General features: G+C 44.2%; 1 protein-coding gene across 2 annotated transcripts in view; it reads left to right on the forward strand.

The window, feature by feature from the left end:
- LOC138952719 (protein phosphatase 1 regulatory subunit 21-like) overlaps window positions 1-19,956 on the forward strand; it is a 31,976-nt gene extending 12,020 nt beyond the window's left edge. For both annotated transcript variants that reach the window (XM_070324430.1, XM_070324429.1), the window contains exons 10-19: window positions 5,827-5,963; window positions 6,428-6,520; window positions 7,078-7,205; window positions 9,800-9,970; window positions 11,835-12,029; window positions 12,592-12,771; window positions 13,324-13,473; window positions 13,842-13,940; window positions 15,233-15,385; window positions 16,654-19,956. In XM_070324430.1, the coding sequence (XP_070180531.1) occupies window positions 5,827-5,963; window positions 6,428-6,520; window positions 7,078-7,205; window positions 9,800-9,970; window positions 11,835-12,029; window positions 12,592-12,771; window positions 13,324-13,473; window positions 13,842-13,940; window positions 15,233-15,385; window positions 16,654-16,677 (1,330 nt within the window). In that variant the 3' untranslated portion in view covers window positions 16,678-19,956. The remainder of the gene's footprint in view (window positions 1-5,826; window positions 5,964-6,427; window positions 6,521-7,077; window positions 7,206-9,799; window positions 9,971-11,834; window positions 12,030-12,591; window positions 12,772-13,323; window positions 13,474-13,841; window positions 13,941-15,232; window positions 15,386-16,653) is intronic.
- Window positions 19,957-20,146: the final 190 nt, after the last annotated feature.

A 20,146-nucleotide genomic window follows, 5' to 3' on the forward strand; every position in this document is an offset into this window, starting at 1 on the left:
GAGACTAGCCGGTTTCCTGTGGGTCTACCTGTCCGTCTACCTTTTGGTGAGATCTTTCCTGTTTATGTTTGGTATAAATGTTGATAGCTTTGTGTTGAACACGCACGCAGAAGTTTTTTGTTCTGGGTGACTGTTTTTCGCCGGTCTTAAAATGGCCGACAACAAAGCTAAACTCGGCGCGAGACTGGAAGGTGACAAGGCTCTTGGCCTGGTTTAGAAAACTATACCTAAGAGTAGCCTAAGAACTTTGATTTGCCTATTATGCGGGTCGTAGATCCGTCAAACAGCACTTCTTTTTATGTTCCTATCCCTCCGAGGGCGGGTTCAGTTCTTTCACAGCTCGCTTCCCCTGTTGGGGTTAATCAGCCTTTAGGCTCCTTATAGACCTTTTGTTGGATCGTCGTCGGTGCGACTGATGGGGGGGGGGGTGGCCGTGTGGCTATTCTTTCCCCTTTCTCTGCGTAAGAGGAATCAGTCAATGTCCTCCTTTTGGGGGGACTTAACGATGTTTTGTGTCTGTATTCTCAGCTGTTTCAGGCGTGATCGGCGGTTCCCGCCCTCCCGTTCGTCAGCTTCGCACTGTGGTCTAGTGCAAATGGCCTGTTCGGTTCAGCCCGTTTTTTGCCTCTGGTGGCTCTGGGCTGTTCTCGAGCACCCCTTCCTTTTAGGAGGGGGGGCCTGCTCCCTGCCTGCGTCTAACCACTCTGATTACCGCCGGTACTTCACAGTGTGTTACGCAGCCCCCCGCCAATGGGGGGGGGATAGGGGGGGCGCTCCTGCGTCGCACCGTCGCCTGGTGCAAACGGCCGGTTCGGTTCAGTCCTTTCTGCCACTGGTAGACTGGGTTGTTCGCGAGCACTCTCTCCTTTAGGAGAGGGGGCCAGCTCCCCGCCTGCTTTGGCCGCTCGGCTTGCTTTAAAACAGCACTGCTGGGTCGGTCATGCAGCCCCCTTACCGTGAGGAAGGGGGAGTGGGGGGGCACGGTAAGTCACGGCCTGGGCTTGTCCCACTCTGCCCTTTGCGGGCAGGGGGCTGTGTTAGCTTCCCACCCTTTCCCGCCCCCCGGGCGAGTTCGGGTGGCGGCTTTCCAGGCTACGTTACATACCCCTTCTCTGCTCCATTTGGGGCAGGGTGGGGGGGGGGTATCGGTGGCTCACTCTTTCCCGCCCACCGGGCAGGATCGGGTGAGGGGTGGAGCAGCGTTCCACCCTTTCCCTCCCTCTGGGTTGGACGGGGTGGGCGCTGTTGGACTGTCTTCACAGTCTGTGCCTCTATTGTCCTGGCCCGACAATCGTTCTCCTCCCCTATTGGGGTGGGTGGGCGGTAGGCTATAGGACTACGGCAGGTGGACGGAGGGGGGTCGGCCGTTGCTCGGTTCGTCTCTCTCCGTCGCTCTTACTGCTGTGACGAGCCACCCCCCTCCCCATCTGGGGCATGGCGTGGCTCAGGCCTTTCTTCACAGCGGGGGTGCTATGTACGGCTTTCCAGGCTACGTTACATACCCCTTCTTTGCTCCTTTTGGGACAGGTGGCTGTGTTAGCTGCCTGCGCTTGCCGCGGGTAGCGGTCGCGAAACAATGAGCTTGACTCTCTTTTGTTCTCGGCAGGGTGTCTCGCACAGTGGTCAGGGAACAATGAGCTTTGCTCCGTTTTGTTCTCTGCACGGCTGTCTACCTGTGACAGGCGGAGACAGAACATACTCTTTCTCTCCAGTCTCCCATTCTTTGTATTCACAATGGTCTGCGGGGACTCGGCTATAGTATCGCCTGGCCAGTGGACGTTGTCCTTAGCCAGCATAGGTCACCCCCCCCCCCCCCCCCCCTCCTAGGGGTGGGTGAGTGATAGGGCTACTTGACTTCGGCAGGTGGACGAGTGAGGATCGGCCGTTTACGGCCGTTTCTCTGTTTCAGTCCTTACCCCCTCTAGGGGTTACGGCTGTGCTGGACCACCCCCCTCCCCACTTGGGGTGAGTTGTGGTTCAAACCAGGTAGTCTGGTTCTTAGCACTGGCATGCTTCTCTCGCACAGCGGGTGGGGTAAGACGCGCCGGGCCCGGCTTTGTCTTGTCTCCACTCTCTCTCCTTCTCGGCAGAGATCTGTGCCAGTTACCAACCCCTCTTCCCCCCACCTCTTGTTCAGGTGGGCGGTTTTGGGTTGGCAGTCAGAGACTGATCACGCTTTTCATCCACACTCTTGGCGGTGTTATCGGCAGGAGTATTTAGTGCGCGACCTCCCCTGTCTTCCCTCCTTTTGTGTTTTTACACAACTGGTGGTTAGATTTCGGACTCCTTGTTTGAGGAGGGGGAGTGTATAGGGTTGTCTACTGGTTGTAGGCTTCCCATACATAGAGCGGCTGCTGTTGCAGTTTACTTTGTCCCGGATAGGTTGGGGGTGTCTCTCTTCCTTCCTCTTCCGGGATGGCTTTGGGGTTTTCACAGGCTTTCTCGCAATTGTTTCATTTGCTGAGTCTCTGGTGATTGCCTACCACATGCCACACTTTTTGGCTTGATCCGCACCTTAGGATAGTGGTCTTCAGCCTACACCTTTCCCGCTGCTTCATACGCAGGGGACTGCTGGCTTCGGGGTTTCAGGCTGCTTCGTCCTCACTTTTAGTGCGGAAGAAGATAGCAGGGAATTTTCAGGCTCAGGGTCTGATCCGGACTTTTTTATTGCCAGGGGCTAGTTTCCTGGCTTCGCTTACAGACCACAGGGAACATGGGGTTTTCATGATGTTACTCCTCCCTCTCCTCTCTGGAGGAGCTAAGATGGCATGGTTTGGAGTTTTCTGCTTTGGCTGAGACTCTCTTCTGTGCTTCCTTATAGGCAATCTTATCCTCCCTGAACGCTCTTTTGGGTTAGGGAGGATGCCTTGGATAAGGCTTTAGCCAGGCTGCTGGCAGCTTGGGCTAGGGTCGTCACCGAGCGGAGGAGTTTCTCGGTGACGTTTTAGGCCCACACTGTTTTTGCTTGGTGTGATCTCCTTCTTTTACAAGGGGTTTGATTTCACGCTGGTTGCAGGAAGCAAGGGTCAGGCTTTTTCGGGGGTTGTTAAAACCTACTCAATAGCCGGAATCTTTCCCTTCCTTCTTGGACCTCTGGCAGCGCGTTTATGCGCTCCCGGTTACAAAGGGGTGTTTTGGTTCAGTGTCTCCTCCCTCTCTGCGGGAGGTGGGTCGGCATGGGCTAGAGCTTTTAGCTTTGGCTGAGATTTTCCTCTGTGCTCTCACATGAGCTTTCCTTCTGCGTTTCTGCACACAGGAAAGGGCTCGGTTTCTGGGGGGTGTTGGTCTCTGGACTATCTCGGGGGCTGGTTGAGCTTTTTCAAGGTCAATCAGCTTGTCAGCTGCACTTTCTTTTGGTGTTGAACCAGGCTTTTTGCCTGGTGCTTTCAGTAACCAGGCAAAATTCCGAGCTGTCCTTATCCCAGGTTTTTACCTGGGCATGCTGTTCGACTTTGTCTCTTGGAAGGTTTGTTCTTCACACAAGAGAGAATAGGGAGGCTTTAAGCTCTTTTCACTGCCAGACTGGCACGAGAGCAGGCCTCTGCGGGGTCTTTAGACCCGATCTTCGGTCGGACGGTATCGATAGCTATGCTGGCCCTCTAGTCTTTCCTCAAGTTTTTTGGGGGTTCGGCCTCACAGGTCTGGGACATGAGGGCCCTCCTCCAGAGTGGGTTCCTCCACGCGGGAAGGTGGCTGGAATCCTTTTGGATAGCTCAGGGTGTTTTTTTCCTTAGCTTTGTTTCCCCCCGGACTTAGACCGCTTTATGGATGCGTTTTCGTCTGGATGGGGCCTGCACTGGCATTTGCAGTCTTGAGGCTGTGATGTAGACGCAACTCCTTGGGCTTCTCTTTTGCCTGGGGTTAGGAGCAGTAGCTCTTAGTCTACTAGCCTTTCTTTTTGGCTATTTACAGGCATGTCCTGTTGCATTCGGGCAATTCTTCTGTTGCTTCTTATGTGAACTAGCTGGGGTGAGCAAGTTCTCACTCCCTGTCAGACAGAGTATAAGGGATTCTGATTGGGTTTTCACACTAAATCATTTTCTCAGGGGAATATCTCCCCGGCCAGCTCTGCGATCTGGCCGACTCGCTCAACAGGTCCTCTCAGGGCTTGCACAGGGGTTGGCCCATCTGCTTACGGGTCTGGAGGCGTGCTGTTTGTGTTTTAGATCATGGGTTCTGACTCTGGTCTTTGGGCATGAAGCATATATTTCCTCCACTTTATCTGTGTATGCTCCTTTTTTGGCCTCCTTGGCCAATTGGGGATTTAGAGCGGGGGTGCAACTCCTTAGCGCCCCTCTCTCAAGCCAGGTGGTTTTTCACCTCTGTTTCAGTTTTTGGCTTTGGGCAGCTGGGCCTCTTCTTTGAGGTTCCGGCGTCTCGGCTATCTCAGCTGTTTTGAAACAAATAGGCCTCTCTTCTGTTGCTCATGGCGCTCTTGTGGGCATGATCAAGGGACTTTGTTTTACGAGGTTTAGAGGCTCCCCCTTGTTTAGCGCGTGGGACTTTGTTCTACTTACTCTGGGCCTCAGCCCTATAGGGCAGTGAGGCGCATGCGTTTTTGGGGTTTGCCAGAGGATGTGGCCTTAGGGCTTTTGGTTCCGTTTGTTCACGGTTTTTGGCCAGGTTTTGGGGTTTCAGAAACCTGGTCAATATCCTCTGGTGTTTGATTCCCTCCTCTCGGGAGGATCCTCGCTCCGGGAGATTCGGATTTTCTAACTGTCTGGTTAGACTTTTTTAATCCCTTTTTTGACTTTTCTGTCTTTTGGAACCACGAGCTTTAGCTCAGGTTCTTATTTCTTTACAATGGAGCGAAAGAGACATCTTTTATTTGTCTCTCTCTAGGGGCTCTGCTACTTTCATAGGATAGTCCTATGAGTGGTGCGTTTTGAACAGGGGGGGGGGGGGCGTTCAGTCCTCCCTCTATTCCTTTTCAGGCGTTCGGGAGTCCAGAGTCTGGTGTTCTTCTCTGGCTGGTGGTGTTCCTCTCGCCAATGCGAGGTTTGCCAACAGCTCGGGTACAGATTTTGTGCTTCCTTTATTGCCGTGTTGCGTTCTGGTCGCCTAGGCGAAGCTTTGCAAACGGCTTTCTGGGGATCAGATGATGTGTTCATCGGTTTCTATCTTCGGGATATCTCCTGCACGCGGCTAGACGGCTCCAGTTCATTGCTGGTTTTAGTTGCTGCAGGGCAGGTTCTTACAAGGACATAAGTAGGTTCCCTCCACCTTTAGGAGGAATCTGCATTCATAAGAATTGGAGTAAGAATATGTGATTAAATCGAAAATTTTTAATTAAATTTTGATTTAATATAATATACTTACCCAATTCTTATAGTTAATACCCTCCCATCCATCCCCGCTGGATTATGTCCTTGGGGTGTTTGTTTGATTAATAGTCTCGAATGATTATTACGGATGCTGGCGCTCACGTGGTGCGCAGGGGGTTATGGGTAACCGAGGAAGGTCAGGCCATAGCAACGGCTATGGCGTCGCTTTTAGCTTGGTTACCACCCTACTAAGGGCAGGTAATTTGAGTGGTTTTTTCGACATCTAGCATGTGGGACTAAAGTCAATGCATTCATAAGAATTGGGTAAGTATATTATATTAAATCAAAATTTAATTAAAAATTTTTGATTTTGTATCATTCTTTACCTCGAAAGCGGCATATGGCTGCCTGAATGGCGGGGTTAAAACAGTCATATACGTAAAAGCCCACTCGTGCAAAAACATAGTTAACGTGGGAGTTTCAGCCCATGAACGAAGAAGAAGAAGTAGTATTCTTCTCAAAGAGGAAGATCGAATTAAAAAACCACAATGTCTGATTGCAGTCTAGAAGAGGAGAGCCAGGTATCGTCGTGTACCTCCACCCTGGCCAGCAAGAACAGAGAGCTGTTGAAATCCCTCACTCGCCTCAACGCCATCTTTAACAAGATGGACACGTACATTGCCATTTTGGCCACTCAAAGTTAGTATTTCAGGGTTTTTGTGGTTACAATTGACACTGCAGTAGGTGTGTAGGTTTGGAGTTTATTTTAAGTGCAAGCCTGTACAAAGTCAGTGAGGGACTAGATTTTTTTTACCTGAGGTTGCACTCCTTCGAAGATGTAGTACATTTGCCTTTCTGGTGGGTGATTGAAAATGGGTATACACGTATTTCGTCCCATTTAGATGACAGAGTCAACATCACTGTACCAAGTGGTCCCACAATTGTTATGTTTGGGTACGCTCAACAACATTAAAAACAACCTGACATAGTACAAGATAGGGGTGGGGGGGCTTGACATAACTTTTAATCTGTCCTTGTTTCTGTAATAATAATGCATTAGAGAGTGTATCGGGTTTACTGAGCTAGGTTGTGACTGTGTACATTTTACAGGTAAGCAGTTGGAGGGTTTACCGAGCTAGGTTGTGACTGTGTACATTTTACAGGTAAGCAGTTGGAGGGTCATCCTCAGTCCAGTCATCCCAGGTTCTTCAGACTTCTGAGCGCAAACCTTGATCAGCTGCACGAGGCAATAAAAGGTGAGGATGATACAGTCCAGCCAAGGGACTGATCAACAGTGAGCATTGTAGACAGGCGGTCATTATGGAAAGGTGAATTATTTAGAAGACAATTTGGTCTGGGATCCTTGCGAGTGGTTGTTTAGGGCAGGCAAGTTGTATTTTAGAGGCGGTCGCAAGGACAGGTTGGATTGTAGTTAGAGTCTTTATTGTAGCTTAGTTTACTTTACTTCACTTCACTTCACTTCACTTCACTTCACTTCACTTCACTTCACTTCACTTCACTTCACTTCACTTTACTATACTTTACTTTACTTTACTTTACTTTACTATAGTTTGATGTAGTTAAGTATATCTGTCTTTTAGGACACAGGCAGCAGTGTGTCTGATTCACAGAACACATGCTATTGCTGTCCTCTTTGCAGTTTTACTTTTATGTTTGATGTATTTCATACCTGTGGTTGCAACAGGTGAATCGATTATCATTGGATTGTTCAAAACTGAAAATGTTCATTGTATCATTGTCAGCATTTGGGTTTTCATGTCACTCTTGATCGATTGTCATTTTGCGGTTTCAGAGGTGTCAAAGCATTACAACTCCAAAGTATCCTTGGAGCATCAGTTACCGACTGCTACACAGAAGCTGAAAACAACAGACGAGTGTGTAGTGTCATCTCTCATATCCCTTGTCACAAGCACAGGCAAGGTAAGGGAGAATATGTGCTTTAGAGGCAAGAATAATGAGCTCTTAACTTGCCAGTATACCTATTGATTAAATAATTTTAAGACATATTTCCATGTTTGTGTGTATGTGAGTTGTTCTTTGCTACTGGTCACAAGTGGGGGTCAGCTCACACGGACGCATTTTTCAATACAGTCTAGGGGAGAAACTGGTCACAAAGCACCCAGTACATGCCAGAGAGATAGGAGAATCGGCACAATCAAAGAAAATACCAAAATCATTCAATAGATATGGAAATATTAAGATTTACTGTGAAAATGCCAGCAAAAATGGCGTCCAAAAACGGGAACGCACACTTGGTGCGTCTTTGAAGACTTACCTCCCGTTCTGTGTTGTTGATAATAGTCGTGTTTGTGCTGTTGTTGTTGAAATAGTATCTAATAAAACTGATGCAGTTCTTGAAATGTTGCAAATTATTGTTGTCTTTGTGAAATGCGAGAGTGTTCTGAGGCGTAATCTGCATACGGCTGATGTCCCACATAGGGTACCCCACTTCGATCAGCGTATCACTCCAAATGAGCTTCATAGCAGAAAAGCAGATACACTACCAACACACTGCATAACAGATCTACAAGTCTGAGCCAGAATCATTGAAATTTACTTTCTGTATAAAATATTGCAATCAAATTTGTTCACGATGTCCCACAAATAACGCAGGTTACCCTCGCCTTCGATTCAAAGTAACTCCAATCTGACTTAATTACAATCGAAACGCAGATGACGAACTGATTCACCACAAATTTGTGGTATTTTACACACAAATTTCAACTGTGTTGTTTCGCGATAAACAGCCATAAACAAACAAATGTGGCACCGTCACGTCGCCTTGGAAGGAATAACGCAGGTGACCAAGGCTTGTTTCCGATACCTGTCTGATTAAAATCATCGTTTTTTCACGAATGACGGCTCTTTGGCAGATCTGGTGAGTTGGAAACTGTCTATGAATGTTTCATTTAATGTCAAATGCGTACATTCTTGTCGATATTGTTACCTTTGGGCTCATAAATTAAGTCAATCGTCGTGTTGTCCGAAAGTGACTTTTGTCAGCATAGAACTTACTGTGCTTTGATCATTGACTGAGAAGAATCTTCCGATGACACTAGTTCATTTCACTACGCGACTGCAGATCTGCAAGGAAATTTATGGCAGGGGAAATAAGCTTAACTGAAGACGAATAAGCGGAGTAACTGTTCTTCAACGGATTGCTCTTACACTGATCTAAATATTTAGATCTTGTCGTCTGCTAGTCTGCTAGTAAGTAGTCTTCGGTCGTGTGAAAGTCACATCTATTTCGACTGTGTGCATCGATCCGTGTAGTGAAATGTTGATCTTTGATGATTTGGCAACATAACTTCGCTAAATGTGCTTCGAGTGTATCTCCCCGTTAACCGCATTTGAAAACGTCTTTTAACAAGACCATGTTTCGACAGCCCAGACGGGGAGGATCCTCGATAGCTCACAGGGTATATAATGTTTTCCGCCGTTTTTTGAAGAATCCTTTCAAATTTGCTATTCCAAAAGTACCTTATGACACGACTCGAGTGGCAAAGAACATTCTCTGCAATTCCTGTCTCAGTCCGTGCAGCCGTTTCGGGTCCTATCGTCATCATACAAACATACACACAGACACACAAGAACCAGCTTTAAAAGTTAGATTATGTAGGAACCATGTGAACCAGTGATTTTTTCTTATGTACAACAGATACTACAGTATTTCTGCTTTATGAAAAGCAATATTTCAAAAACAAAACTAGAGATTTAAATTTGACTACTTTCTCCCCTTTCTGTCACCAGTACCGAGGAACAACTCATGTGTATGTGTTCTAAGAGTGTGTTGCTATCATAACTTTGCCTCAGTGACTGGGAGGGTCCGTTTTTTTTTGTGTTTTTTTTCCGTTTGTATGGCCATGTTGGGTTTGATGCCTGCATGCCTGGTTTTCTCCTGTAGATGGGTGTCGGCACAGGAGGTCTGCCCGCTGTCCTCAGCCAACATGCTCCGTCTTCATGGCAGCTCAAATTTTTTATCGAGGTTCTCTCCTCTAGATCCGCCGTGTTTCGCCTAGGGGCTTGCGCTGCCTAGTTGATAGGGTCACCTCGTAGAGGATGTGGTCATAGACCACGCACGGTCGGTCTTGGGATAGGGAAACGTTATGCTAGTCCGGAGGGATTACGCCACAATGGCCACCTCGCGAAGACCCAGGGTCCTAGACTAGGGAGGTCCAAGGGGGAGCACCGGGAGGGCTACCCCTCTACCCGCACCTCCAACACAATCCCTTCCCCTGGTAGCTTCATCCCCAAGGAGGAAACAGAGCTACCTGCAACACCCCACTGGGAGGGTCATTGGGAGGACACCGCAGATGAAGAAGCTATGACATTTCCATTTCTGTCTTTCGTGTGCTGTCTCTAGGAGTTTTGACATTCTAACACATGTCCACCCTTTCACTGAAGCATCTGTTTGTAGTTTAAGATTCAGATGTCCTCTGTTGGAAGAATACATGTATCTTAGTTTACTCATTAACACAATAGTCATTTAAACCAAACTCTGCTATCAATTCCAGATGTCAGCATTTATGTCTGGCAACCTGGACTTTTTTGCGGAGGGAGCAGGGTACCGAACACGGGGTAGCAGCATCGGCAAGGAGCCAGCGTTTGACGGACCTCGCTCCCACCCGGCTGTCACAGGGTTTAGACACATGGCTGCCACCTACCTCACCTCCCTCAGCTCTGGGGTAAGTTTTTTTGGGTGTCATTTTTGTTTCTTGTGGGGGTGTCTAATTTTGAAAGATCAAGAGAGAGTAATGTGTGTGTTTGTGAAGATGCATTTTTGACTCACATGCGAAGCAAAAGTGAGTCTATGTACTCACCCGAGTCGTCCGTCCATCCGTCCGGAAAACTTTAACGTTGGATATTTCTTGGACACTATTCAGTCTATCAGTACCAAATTTGGCAAGATGGTGTATGATGACAAGGCCCCAAAAAACATACATAGCATCTTGACCTTGCTTCAAGGTCAAGGTCGCAGGGGCCATAAATGTTGTCTAAAAAACAGCTATTTTTCCCTTTTTCTCTGAAGTTTTTGAGATTGAATACCTCACCTATATGTGATATATAGGGCAAAGTAAGCCCCATCTTTTGATACCAGTTTGGTTTACCTTGCTTCAAGGTCAAGGTCACAGGAGCTCTTCAAAGTTGGATTGTATACATATTTTGAAGTGACCTTGACCCTGAACTATGGAAGATAACTGTTTCAAACTAAAAAATTATGTGGGGCACATGTTATGCTTTCATCATGAGACACATTTGGTCACATATGATCAAGGTCAAGGTCACTTTGACCCTTATGAAATGTGACCAAAATAAGGTAGTGAACCACTAAAAGTGACCATATCTCATGGTAGAAAGAGCCAATAAGCACCATTGTACTTCCTATGTCTTGAATTAACAGCTTTGTGTTGCATGACCTTGGATGACCTTGACCTTGGGTCAAGGTCACATGTATTTTGGTAGGAAAAATGTGTAAAGCAGTTCTTAGTGTATGATGTCATTGCTAGGTTTAGTTATTTGACCTTGACCCTGAAGGTCAAGGTCATGTAAAGGTCAAGGTCAAGCATGTGAGTCGTATGGGCTTTGCCCTTCTTGTTAATACTTACTAATGTTAAAAGATGGCTTCATGTAGTGAACTTGCTAAGAAAACTTGAAAGCCCTATATTTGTTGTCGTAGGTTCGAAAAGAGAAATAAGATTTACGAAATGTAGTTATTAAGCAATAAATCAATGAAAGCTACCGGCAATGGAAAGTCAGACAAACCTGTAGGCTGTAGTCCAGCTTACCCAAAATAAAGAATAAGCATCCGCCAAAACGTCAGGGGACAGAAAAAAGAAAAAGAAAGAAAACGAGGAAACACCACCATCAGCCATGGGCTTGTTGTTTTCATATTTATAAATGTATGTAAATTTCATGTGCAAGTAAATGGAAACAAGAAATTCCTACGAGGTAGGAAAAACACCCCCGTCAAAGGGAAATAACCTTCTCAGTTGGTGGCAGTGACTGAGTGAGAATGGTTATTTCCCTTTGACCATGAAGATGTCCCTCTATAAGTCCTTGTATAATTTTGATCCACCAATAACTCCCTAACCGTGTGTTTGACTGGTCCCAATTTTTGTAAGGACCGTCTCAGGAATGTATAGAACCTGTTCACCAAGTTTGGTGACGATCGGTCCGTTCATTCTTGAGATCTATATGCGAACACAAACAAACAAACAAACAAACAAACAAACACATCGAGCGAAACCTATACACACCCCTATACCGGGGGTGTAATAAAACATTGTTTAAACCAAAGAAAAACAAGGAATTGGCACCAAAACACATTTTCTCGTCAAATGCTTTTCACGGCTCACTGTTGCAAAGTAAGGATATTTTTTTCACATTGTTGTCTCCACAGTCGGACCAGAGTCGGTACCCCACAAGGTGGCTTGTTGTTGTTTATAAATGTATGTAAATTCCATATACAAGTAAAATGGAAATAAAACGTTTAAGCCAAAGAAAACAAGGAATTGTAAAGATCTTTTTGTCACATTGTTGTCTCCACAGCCGCGAACAGAGTCGGTGCCGCACAAGGTCGCGGTGCAGAATCGCAAGACGTTGCTGAGCTCAGCAGAAAACAAGGAGGGTCTGGCCAAACAGATCACCGTCTTTCAGGAGAAAGTGGGCCGTCTGGAACAGGAGAAGGAACACTGGGTGCTGGAGCTACAGCTTCTCAGGATCAAATATGACAACGAGCAACAGGTGAGGGAAATACAGTGGAACCCCCCCTTTTAAGACCCCCCAATTTAAGACTCCCTCCTTTTTAAGACCCTGTTTTCTCAGACTTACTGTTCATAATCTTTGTAAGATTACCCCCATTTTAAAACTCCCTCCTTTTTAAGACCCGATTTTCTCGAATGTTTAGAAGTCTTAAAAGGGGGGTTCCTCTGTATAGGGGTAGCTTAGAGTTGGGGGGAATAGATGAGAGAATGTGTGGGTGGCTGAGAGTTTTACAAAATGGGTAGGCTGGAACAGAATACTGCATGCTTAAGGGGAAACCTCTTCATATAGAAAGTAACGACGAGCTACACAGATGGGATGTGTAGTTTGAGGGGTGACACAGATGTTGTTAGGCTTGGAAATTAATAGTGTGTCAAGGCAGAAAGAGAAAAAGAATGCGTGTGTATCACTAACTGTGTGTGAGGAGCATAGGACTGTATTAGGGGGAGGGGAGAGAGGGAGAGGTGGTGAAAACTATTAGCTGAACAGTCATTTCAGTGGTAGCTCACCAGGTGATGAACTTATTTTCTCTTTTGATTTGCAGAAAGTCAAGAAACTAGAACAAGAGATGGAGATGCTGCGAAGTTCAAGCGGTGTTGGCAGCGCACTAACCAGTGTTGCTGGGTCTATAGAGGACAACATTGATGTTCTGTCTGTGCCGTCTTCAAGCAGACGTACAGAATCTACTGGCTCTGGATCTAGCGGCCCTATAGAGACTACTATGGTAAGGCAGGATGGAGAAGAATTTGTGTGTGTGTTGGGGGAGGGGGGAGGCTGGGGTGTCAGTCTTTATGTGTGTGTGTGTGTGTGTCTGTCTGTCTGTCTGTACATGTGTACGTACGTACTTGTGTGTTGATGGCGAGTTAGTTGTGTACAAAATGTTTTCAAGCTAACTATGTCCTTCATGTGCTGTGTGTGTGTGTGTGTGTGTGTATGTGTGTGTGTGTTTGGTGTGTGTGTGTGTTTGGTGTGTTTGTGAGTGAGTGTGTGTGTGTGTGTGTGTGTGTGAGTGTGTGTGTGTTAGTCCTTTCTGTTTAAGCCTCTATGTATGTACATGTGTTTGTGAGAGACAAAGGGAGAGTGAATGTCGCATCTAACATCCTGATCCTAACATCTGCTGATTTACCTTGATTTTAAGACACACACACACACACACCCCCCCCCCCCCCACATATCCTAGAAAGGGGGGCGGTGGTGGTGTATTCCAAGGTATTTTTTTGGTGTACATGGTTTTTTTTATAAAGAAAATAATATTGATCTTGTTTTTGTATTTCAGATAGGTCAGTTAGAAGTGCAGAAAGATGCAGGCGCAGGGGATGCAGAGACCAGGGAGCAGCTGATCAAAACCCACTTCACTCAGCGCATCAACGACATGACGCTACAGCTACAACTGGCCGATAGCAAGGCGGTCAACTTCCACGCTGAGGTCAGTACAGTGTTTGGGGGTTTTGTTTAATGCACAGTCCTACCCCCTGTTAAGACCTGAACAAATCTGAGAAAATTAGATTTTAAAAAGATGGGATTCTTAAACTGGAGGTACATTTTTGTTTGTTTTTTAATTGTTTGAGTGCCCTTGCCACTTTAATGAAAGTAGCAAGGGTTATAATATTGTCAAAGTTCTAAATGAACATCAGTGACCAATGTGAAAAGAAACTATACATTAAATCAGATATAAAAACCATGCATGTATTTTTACCACGTCTGTCTGCCAGTCTGACTGCCAGTCTGTCTCTCTGGCAGTGTATTTGCCAATTCTCACTGTTATAAATGTTATCAAGCTGATTGTGTGTACAGGTTCGAGCGCTTCACAAACAGCTGCGACTGGCAGAGAGGTCGAAAGGAAATGCAGAAGAGGAACTTAAGACAGCAAGTCAAGTTTTAGCACAGCTCAAGGTACTGTTTACACACATTTGGGGGTCAGTTTTTTTTGTTTTTTTACAGTCAGTTTTCTTTCTTTACCGTTATCGACAAAACATTCCGACTTCAGAGTCAATTTTCTTCTCTCAAAGTTTGAAGGGTGATGCAGTAAAATTCTCTTTTAAGATGTAAAATAAACGGAGGAAATGTGGGCTGAGATGCACAAAGCAAAAGTTGGTGCTACCCAATTGGGTGAGAGTCAGCCGCGGGGTCTGATTGGTGGAAGTCCCACTTTCGCTTTGTGAAAATGAGCCGAGGGCTTTAAAATGGGGAAGTCTTAAAGTGGAAGAAAATGATTAACAAAAAGGCTTTAGAACTAGGAGGTGGCCTTAAAACAGGGGTCCTAAACGGGGGGTTCCAGTGTATTTGGGGGGCTGTTTTCTTCCTGTACATTTATGAGCAGAACCTTCTGACTTCTACAGACTGAATCTTTTTCAATGTTTGAAGGGCAATAGAGAGCATTATTTGTTTGGTGCTTTCCTTGGGAAAACTCATTTCATTCAGCAAAGTGTCACTTGCAACGCACCATAGCTGCAGTGATTTTGCACAGCAAGCTCAAAGTCAATAGAGGAATTCCGGCAATAACTCTGTCAGGTTTGTGTGGGTTGTGAAAGAGTGAGTACCCTTGCATTAATTTGCACAGACAAACATTGCCATGATCTTCCTGTTCACATGTTTGAGACACCCCCTCTCGCTAGTGATTGGCCTGTAATGTCTAGGGAAAGTTTTCCAGCGTGACATTAGGGGGCCCGGGTAGCTCAGGTGGTAGACCACTGGACTTGTGATCGAGAGGTCGCTGGTTCGAATCCGGGCCGGGACGGACACGGGTCAACTTTATGTGCAGACCCAGAGACGGTATCCATCTCCCACCCCCGTGTCACCTCAATGGCACGTTAAAGATCTTGGTCATTCTACCATAAGTGCAGATGGCTGATACCACCTAAACACGCATACATCAAAAAGCCGCGAGGGCGTAAAACTCGAATCGTATAAACCAATTCATGTCCAATATAGGCAATTAAGACCTGACGGACAATAAGCCCCTTAAAATTTACTTTTTGCGTGACATTATTTCCCACATGACATTATACTTATAGGCCAGCCACAAGCAAGAGGGCGTGTCTCAAACATGTGTACAGGAAGCACATGGCAATGTTTGTCTGCGCAAATGCAAGGGTACTCACTCTTTCACAACCTGTGCAAACCGGACAGAATTATTTCCGAAAATCGTCCATTGAACTGTCCTGACGGTTTTGTTCTGATTACAGGATGAGCTTCAGACAACAACCAGAAGCTATGAAGGTCAGCTGAGCATGATGAGCGAGCACCTGGCAGGCATGAACGAGAAGCTGACTCAGCAGAAAGACGAGATCGATGACCTGCGTGCTCAGCAGTCACAGAGTAAAAGTGTTTTGAGCAAGGTAGGAGAGTTGGGACGCTCTGCTATACTTTAATTGTGTGTTTTTTTTTACCAAATGTGACATTTATGTACAGTGGAACGCCCTTTTTAAGATCTCAAAAAATCTGACAAAATGAGGTCTTAACAAGTCGCGTAAGGCGAAAATACAATATTTAGTCAAGTAGCTGTCATTTTTCAGCAAGACCGTATACTCGTAGCATCGTCAGTCCACCGCTCATGGCAAAGGCAGTGAAATTGACAAGAAGAGCGGGGTAGTAGTTGCGCTAAGAAGGATAGCACGCTTTTCTGTACCTCTCTTTGTTTTAACTTTCTGAGCGTGTTTTTAATCCAAACATATCATATCTATATGTTTTTGGAATCAGGAACCGACAAGGAATAAGATGAAAGTGTTTTTAAATTGATTTGGACAATTTAATTTTGATAATAATTTTTATATATTTAATTTTCAGAGCTTGTTTTTAATCCGAATATAACATATTTATATGTTTTTGGAATCAGCAAATGATGGAGAATAAGATAAACGTAAATTTGGATCGTTTTATAAATTTTTATTTTTTTTAACAATTTTCCGATTTTTAATGACCAAAGTCATTAATTAATTTTTAAGCCACCAAGCTGAAATGCAATACCGAACCCCGGGCTTGGTCGAAGATTACTTGACAAAAATTTGAACCAATTTGGTTGAAAAATGAGGGCGTGACAGTGCCGCCTCAACTTTCACGAAAAGCCGGATATGACGTCATCAAAGACATTTATCAAAAAAATGAAAAAAACGTTCGGGGATTTCATACCCAGGAACTCTCATGTCAAATTTCATAAAGATCGGTCAAGTAGTTTAGTCTGAATCGCTCTACACACACACACAGACACACACACACACACACGCACACACACACACACACACGCACATACACCACGACCCTCGTTTCGATTCCCCCTCGATGTTAAAATATTTAGTCAAAACTTGACTAAATATAAAAAGGAGGGAGTCTTAAAATGGGGATAAATATACAGAGGTTACTAATAGCAAGTCTGAGAGAACAGGGTCTTAAAAGGGAGGAATTATTAAAGGGGGGGGGGGGTCCTAAAAGGGGGGTTCCACTGTATTTATTCTTTTTGTTAAATTTGTTTTTATCTTTTTTACGATTGCACACACACAAACACGCACTCTTAAATGAGAAACAAAGGAATATAGAGATAAGAAATGACAGTGAATATTTTGCAATGAAAGAAGAGAATGACAAATATTATTTTATTTTCCCTCCACAGGTATCCAAGAAGTCAAAGAAATGATGCAGGAAGAAAAATAAGACATCAAGCCTCATTCATCAACATCAACTACACAAGCGGAAATAACAGTCTTTGACGGAACACCTTCCCTCAACAATAATTCAAACATTGCACCAAGTTTTGGGAGTACTGTGATGTGTTCTTATGAATGTATATATTTGCATTGTGGATGCAGGACTGACATTGTATTGTGGAGCAGTAGAGGAGAGTGAATTTGTCTGTTTCGTGGGACACCTTTAATGACAGGACAGTTCCAATGAAAGGACACCTTTTGCTGTACTTGTTGTTAACTTGACCAGAGTTTAATTAACTGTCACCAGAGGACACCTGCAATGTGAGGACATTGTGTTGTCTAGTTTCAGTAAAGACATCTAATCACAGGTATTTTTGTAAGTTTCCTGAGCTACAGTAGTCAACAGGTCAACTAAAATTAAAACTCTGTTAGAATGATCAATGTCTTAGGTGGGCAGTGTCTGTAGAATTACAGATGCAAATCATGTGAAAAAGACCTAAAGGTGGTTGTTCTGATTTTTGAAGAGATGTTTATAGTACATGTAGCAGGGTTAGTGTCCACAAGAGCAGAGTTGCTGATGGGAGGATTTTTTGTTTGCTTATTTGTTTTTGTCGTCCGTTGCTGATTTAGAATGTCTGTGCACCCAAGGTGTATAAAGGACTGGGGTCTCTAGGATTTCACACAGCTTGCCACAGTGTTTGTGTTTTCATATCCTTGCAGCAGTATACACCGTCACAGATAGGGTAAGACATCGAACAGGACAACAGGGTTAACAACCGTGTGTTTTCTCCAACTAAAACAATCATGTCCTTATTTTCCCACCTAAGCACAAATTTGCCCTCCTTCAGTTACAAAAGCATGAAGATATTCTGATGTTAGTTGCACATGCTGTGTGCATGAGCTTTTCTTCTATCACCGGCACCGTGACATACATAATCAACACTTTCTGCGACTATTGTATGTCCATCTATTGCAGTGCTTAGTCCATTAAAATGCTCGAGACTAAAAATACGGAAATGGCTGCATAATTGAACGTCGAAATAATTAACATTACAAAACTGTCTGTGGCAGTCTATTTTTGTTTTAGATGCTTCTTTTCCTTGGAATGATGTTCACGGTTGACGGGTTATACAATATCACAGGCATCATCCATCTGTCCCACATTCTGCCCTGGTTTAAAACAGGCTGTACTAGACTCTGCAGAGTGAAAATACATGCAGGAGGCTTTGTGATTTGAATTCATCATCATGTGTGTCTGACACATTAATTCCTTCTTTATTAACTTCATGGAGTGGGTGTGAAGGAATATAGAAGTCATTTTTTTCTGTAAATTTGATCTTTTCCAAAATATCTGTGCATGTAGTCCCCAGTCACAGGGTAGTAATTTGTCAAATCAACATCATCCAGTTAGTGTACCGTGTGTGTGTTTGTTTGAGGTCAGTGCATGGTTTTTCAACACATGAGAATCTTCAGACTTTTGGCTGAAATCAGACTTTTTGATGAGCTCCAAGACACATGTCAGAGTAGTTTTTGTGATCCATGCTCAGAATTGATGTATTGTTTTGGAAACATAGGTCAGTGTCAGACGTTTTCATATATCTTTGTTCCTGTAATTGTTTTAGTGTCATGGCCAGTCCAATGGGCCAAAGTTGGATGTTGAAGTGCTCGAGGTGAATATGGTGCGTTGTGTAAACTGAACGTAGCATGAAAGGAACTATCTCCCCCTAGGTCGAGGTAAGACGCAGTCAGTTTTGTTGTATGTATGTATTTAAGCAGTGTACAGAAAAGCTTCTATTTAATGTGAATTGGTTGAATTTGTGCGTGTAAGTGTTCTGTTTGTGGCTGTTTGCAATTCCTGAAATGAACTTTAAAGAAAAGGTTGTGTTTTGGTTTGTACTGTGAAATCTGTTACATGAGAGCGTGAGAGCGTCTGCTTGTGCGCGATTATTGGTGTGAAAATTGTGCATTTTGCATGGTTCTTTTGGTAGGTATATTCACACCGCATTCTTATTTGCTTGTTTTGAATGATTTTGTTACCCAGTCTAGTGTTCTACTTCTTGTATGCTTGAGTCTACACTCCTGTGAATTATAAAATGTTTCTGAAAGGGTGAGAAAAAAAGAAAGAAAGAACAGAGTAAAACAGACAGACATTTGTTTGACATAGAAGTCTGTGGTGAATTTACTATATTTGTCCATGTTTTGTGTGCTTTGAGGCACAACATTTGTGTGTGTATTGCTAAATTTGAAATCTTTTCTCCTGGGTGTAGAAAACAGAGAAAGAAAAAAAGAGAGGATATGTCAGGAATGTGGTTATGAATGTACATATTTGTGTTGTGGTTTACCATTGTAGAAAATAAGCAATGGGTGTGTTGATTTTTTGTTGTACAGTATTATGTTTAAATGATGTCTTTCATTCTTACATGTATTCCAGATTGTAATCACCGATTTGACATGATCCCAAATTTCCCATGAAATGTTGTATTTTATTAACTTCTTTGCATCTTTGTTTGAGATGCTATAGGTACATTGTATTATTTCAGGTTGATGTGTCAAATGTTGAGAAATCAGTCACTATTGTTGATGTGTATGCTTACACAAAATGTGCAAACGTAAGTGAATAACTTCAGTTAGAAACAAAGATATTGTTTCCAGACAAGAGAATGCGTAGCTATAGGCCGAGATGAATGAAATCCCTAATTAGCATGTAGTTAATTATTGCCAGATTATGACGTGTGTAGGATCTATAGCTGTGAGGAAATAATCAGAAGGAGAAAATGTGTAGCATCCAAGAGTAGTTCCATGATTAGACAGAAGTGATTAGTGAAAACATGTGGATATATTTGTACCAAAGCTACTTCATTGTTACCTAACCAGTGTGTAAGTTGTTGCTTCATTTTCGTGTCATTCAGCCAACCAGCTTTTGTCTCTTGGTGTGATTTGCAGGCAAATGAATGGATGTGGTTTCTTATGTGAAAAGTGGTACATGTACATGTTAAATGAAGACTAAGTATTGTGTGACTATCTGGAATTTTGGATGGTAATTAGTGACCTGTAACAGGGTCTTGAGAAAAGTTGTTTGCAAGTTAAATCTGTGTTGTAAGTTTGCCATACGCTGAATGTGTGCAATACTGTTTATACAATGACCCTGGTGTCGATGAGAAGAATCAAGTACATGTACTTAGCACAGTAAATTTGTGTAGTCAGTGTTGTTGCTGTTTTCACTCTTGTCATGACGATGAAGGGAGAAAAACAACAGAATTCAACAAAAATTTGAGGTGTGGAGTTGTGTGTAAGTATGTGAGAATGTCTTTTCTCAAGTACGTAAAAATATATTTATAATTGTGCTCTCTCTCTCTCTCTCTCTCTTTGACGCTATCTCTCTCTCTCTGTGACGCTATCTCTCTCTGTCTCGTTCCTCGTCCCTCAAAGTGAGAGATGTGGGTTAAAGGGGCTGTACAC

The sequence above is a fragment of the Littorina saxatilis genome, linkage group LG17 (genome assembly GCF_037325665.1).
Source record: "Littorina saxatilis isolate snail1 linkage group LG17, US_GU_Lsax_2.0, whole genome shotgun sequence".
Classification (NCBI taxonomy): domain Eukaryota; kingdom Metazoa; phylum Mollusca; class Gastropoda; order Littorinimorpha; family Littorinidae; genus Littorina; species Littorina saxatilis.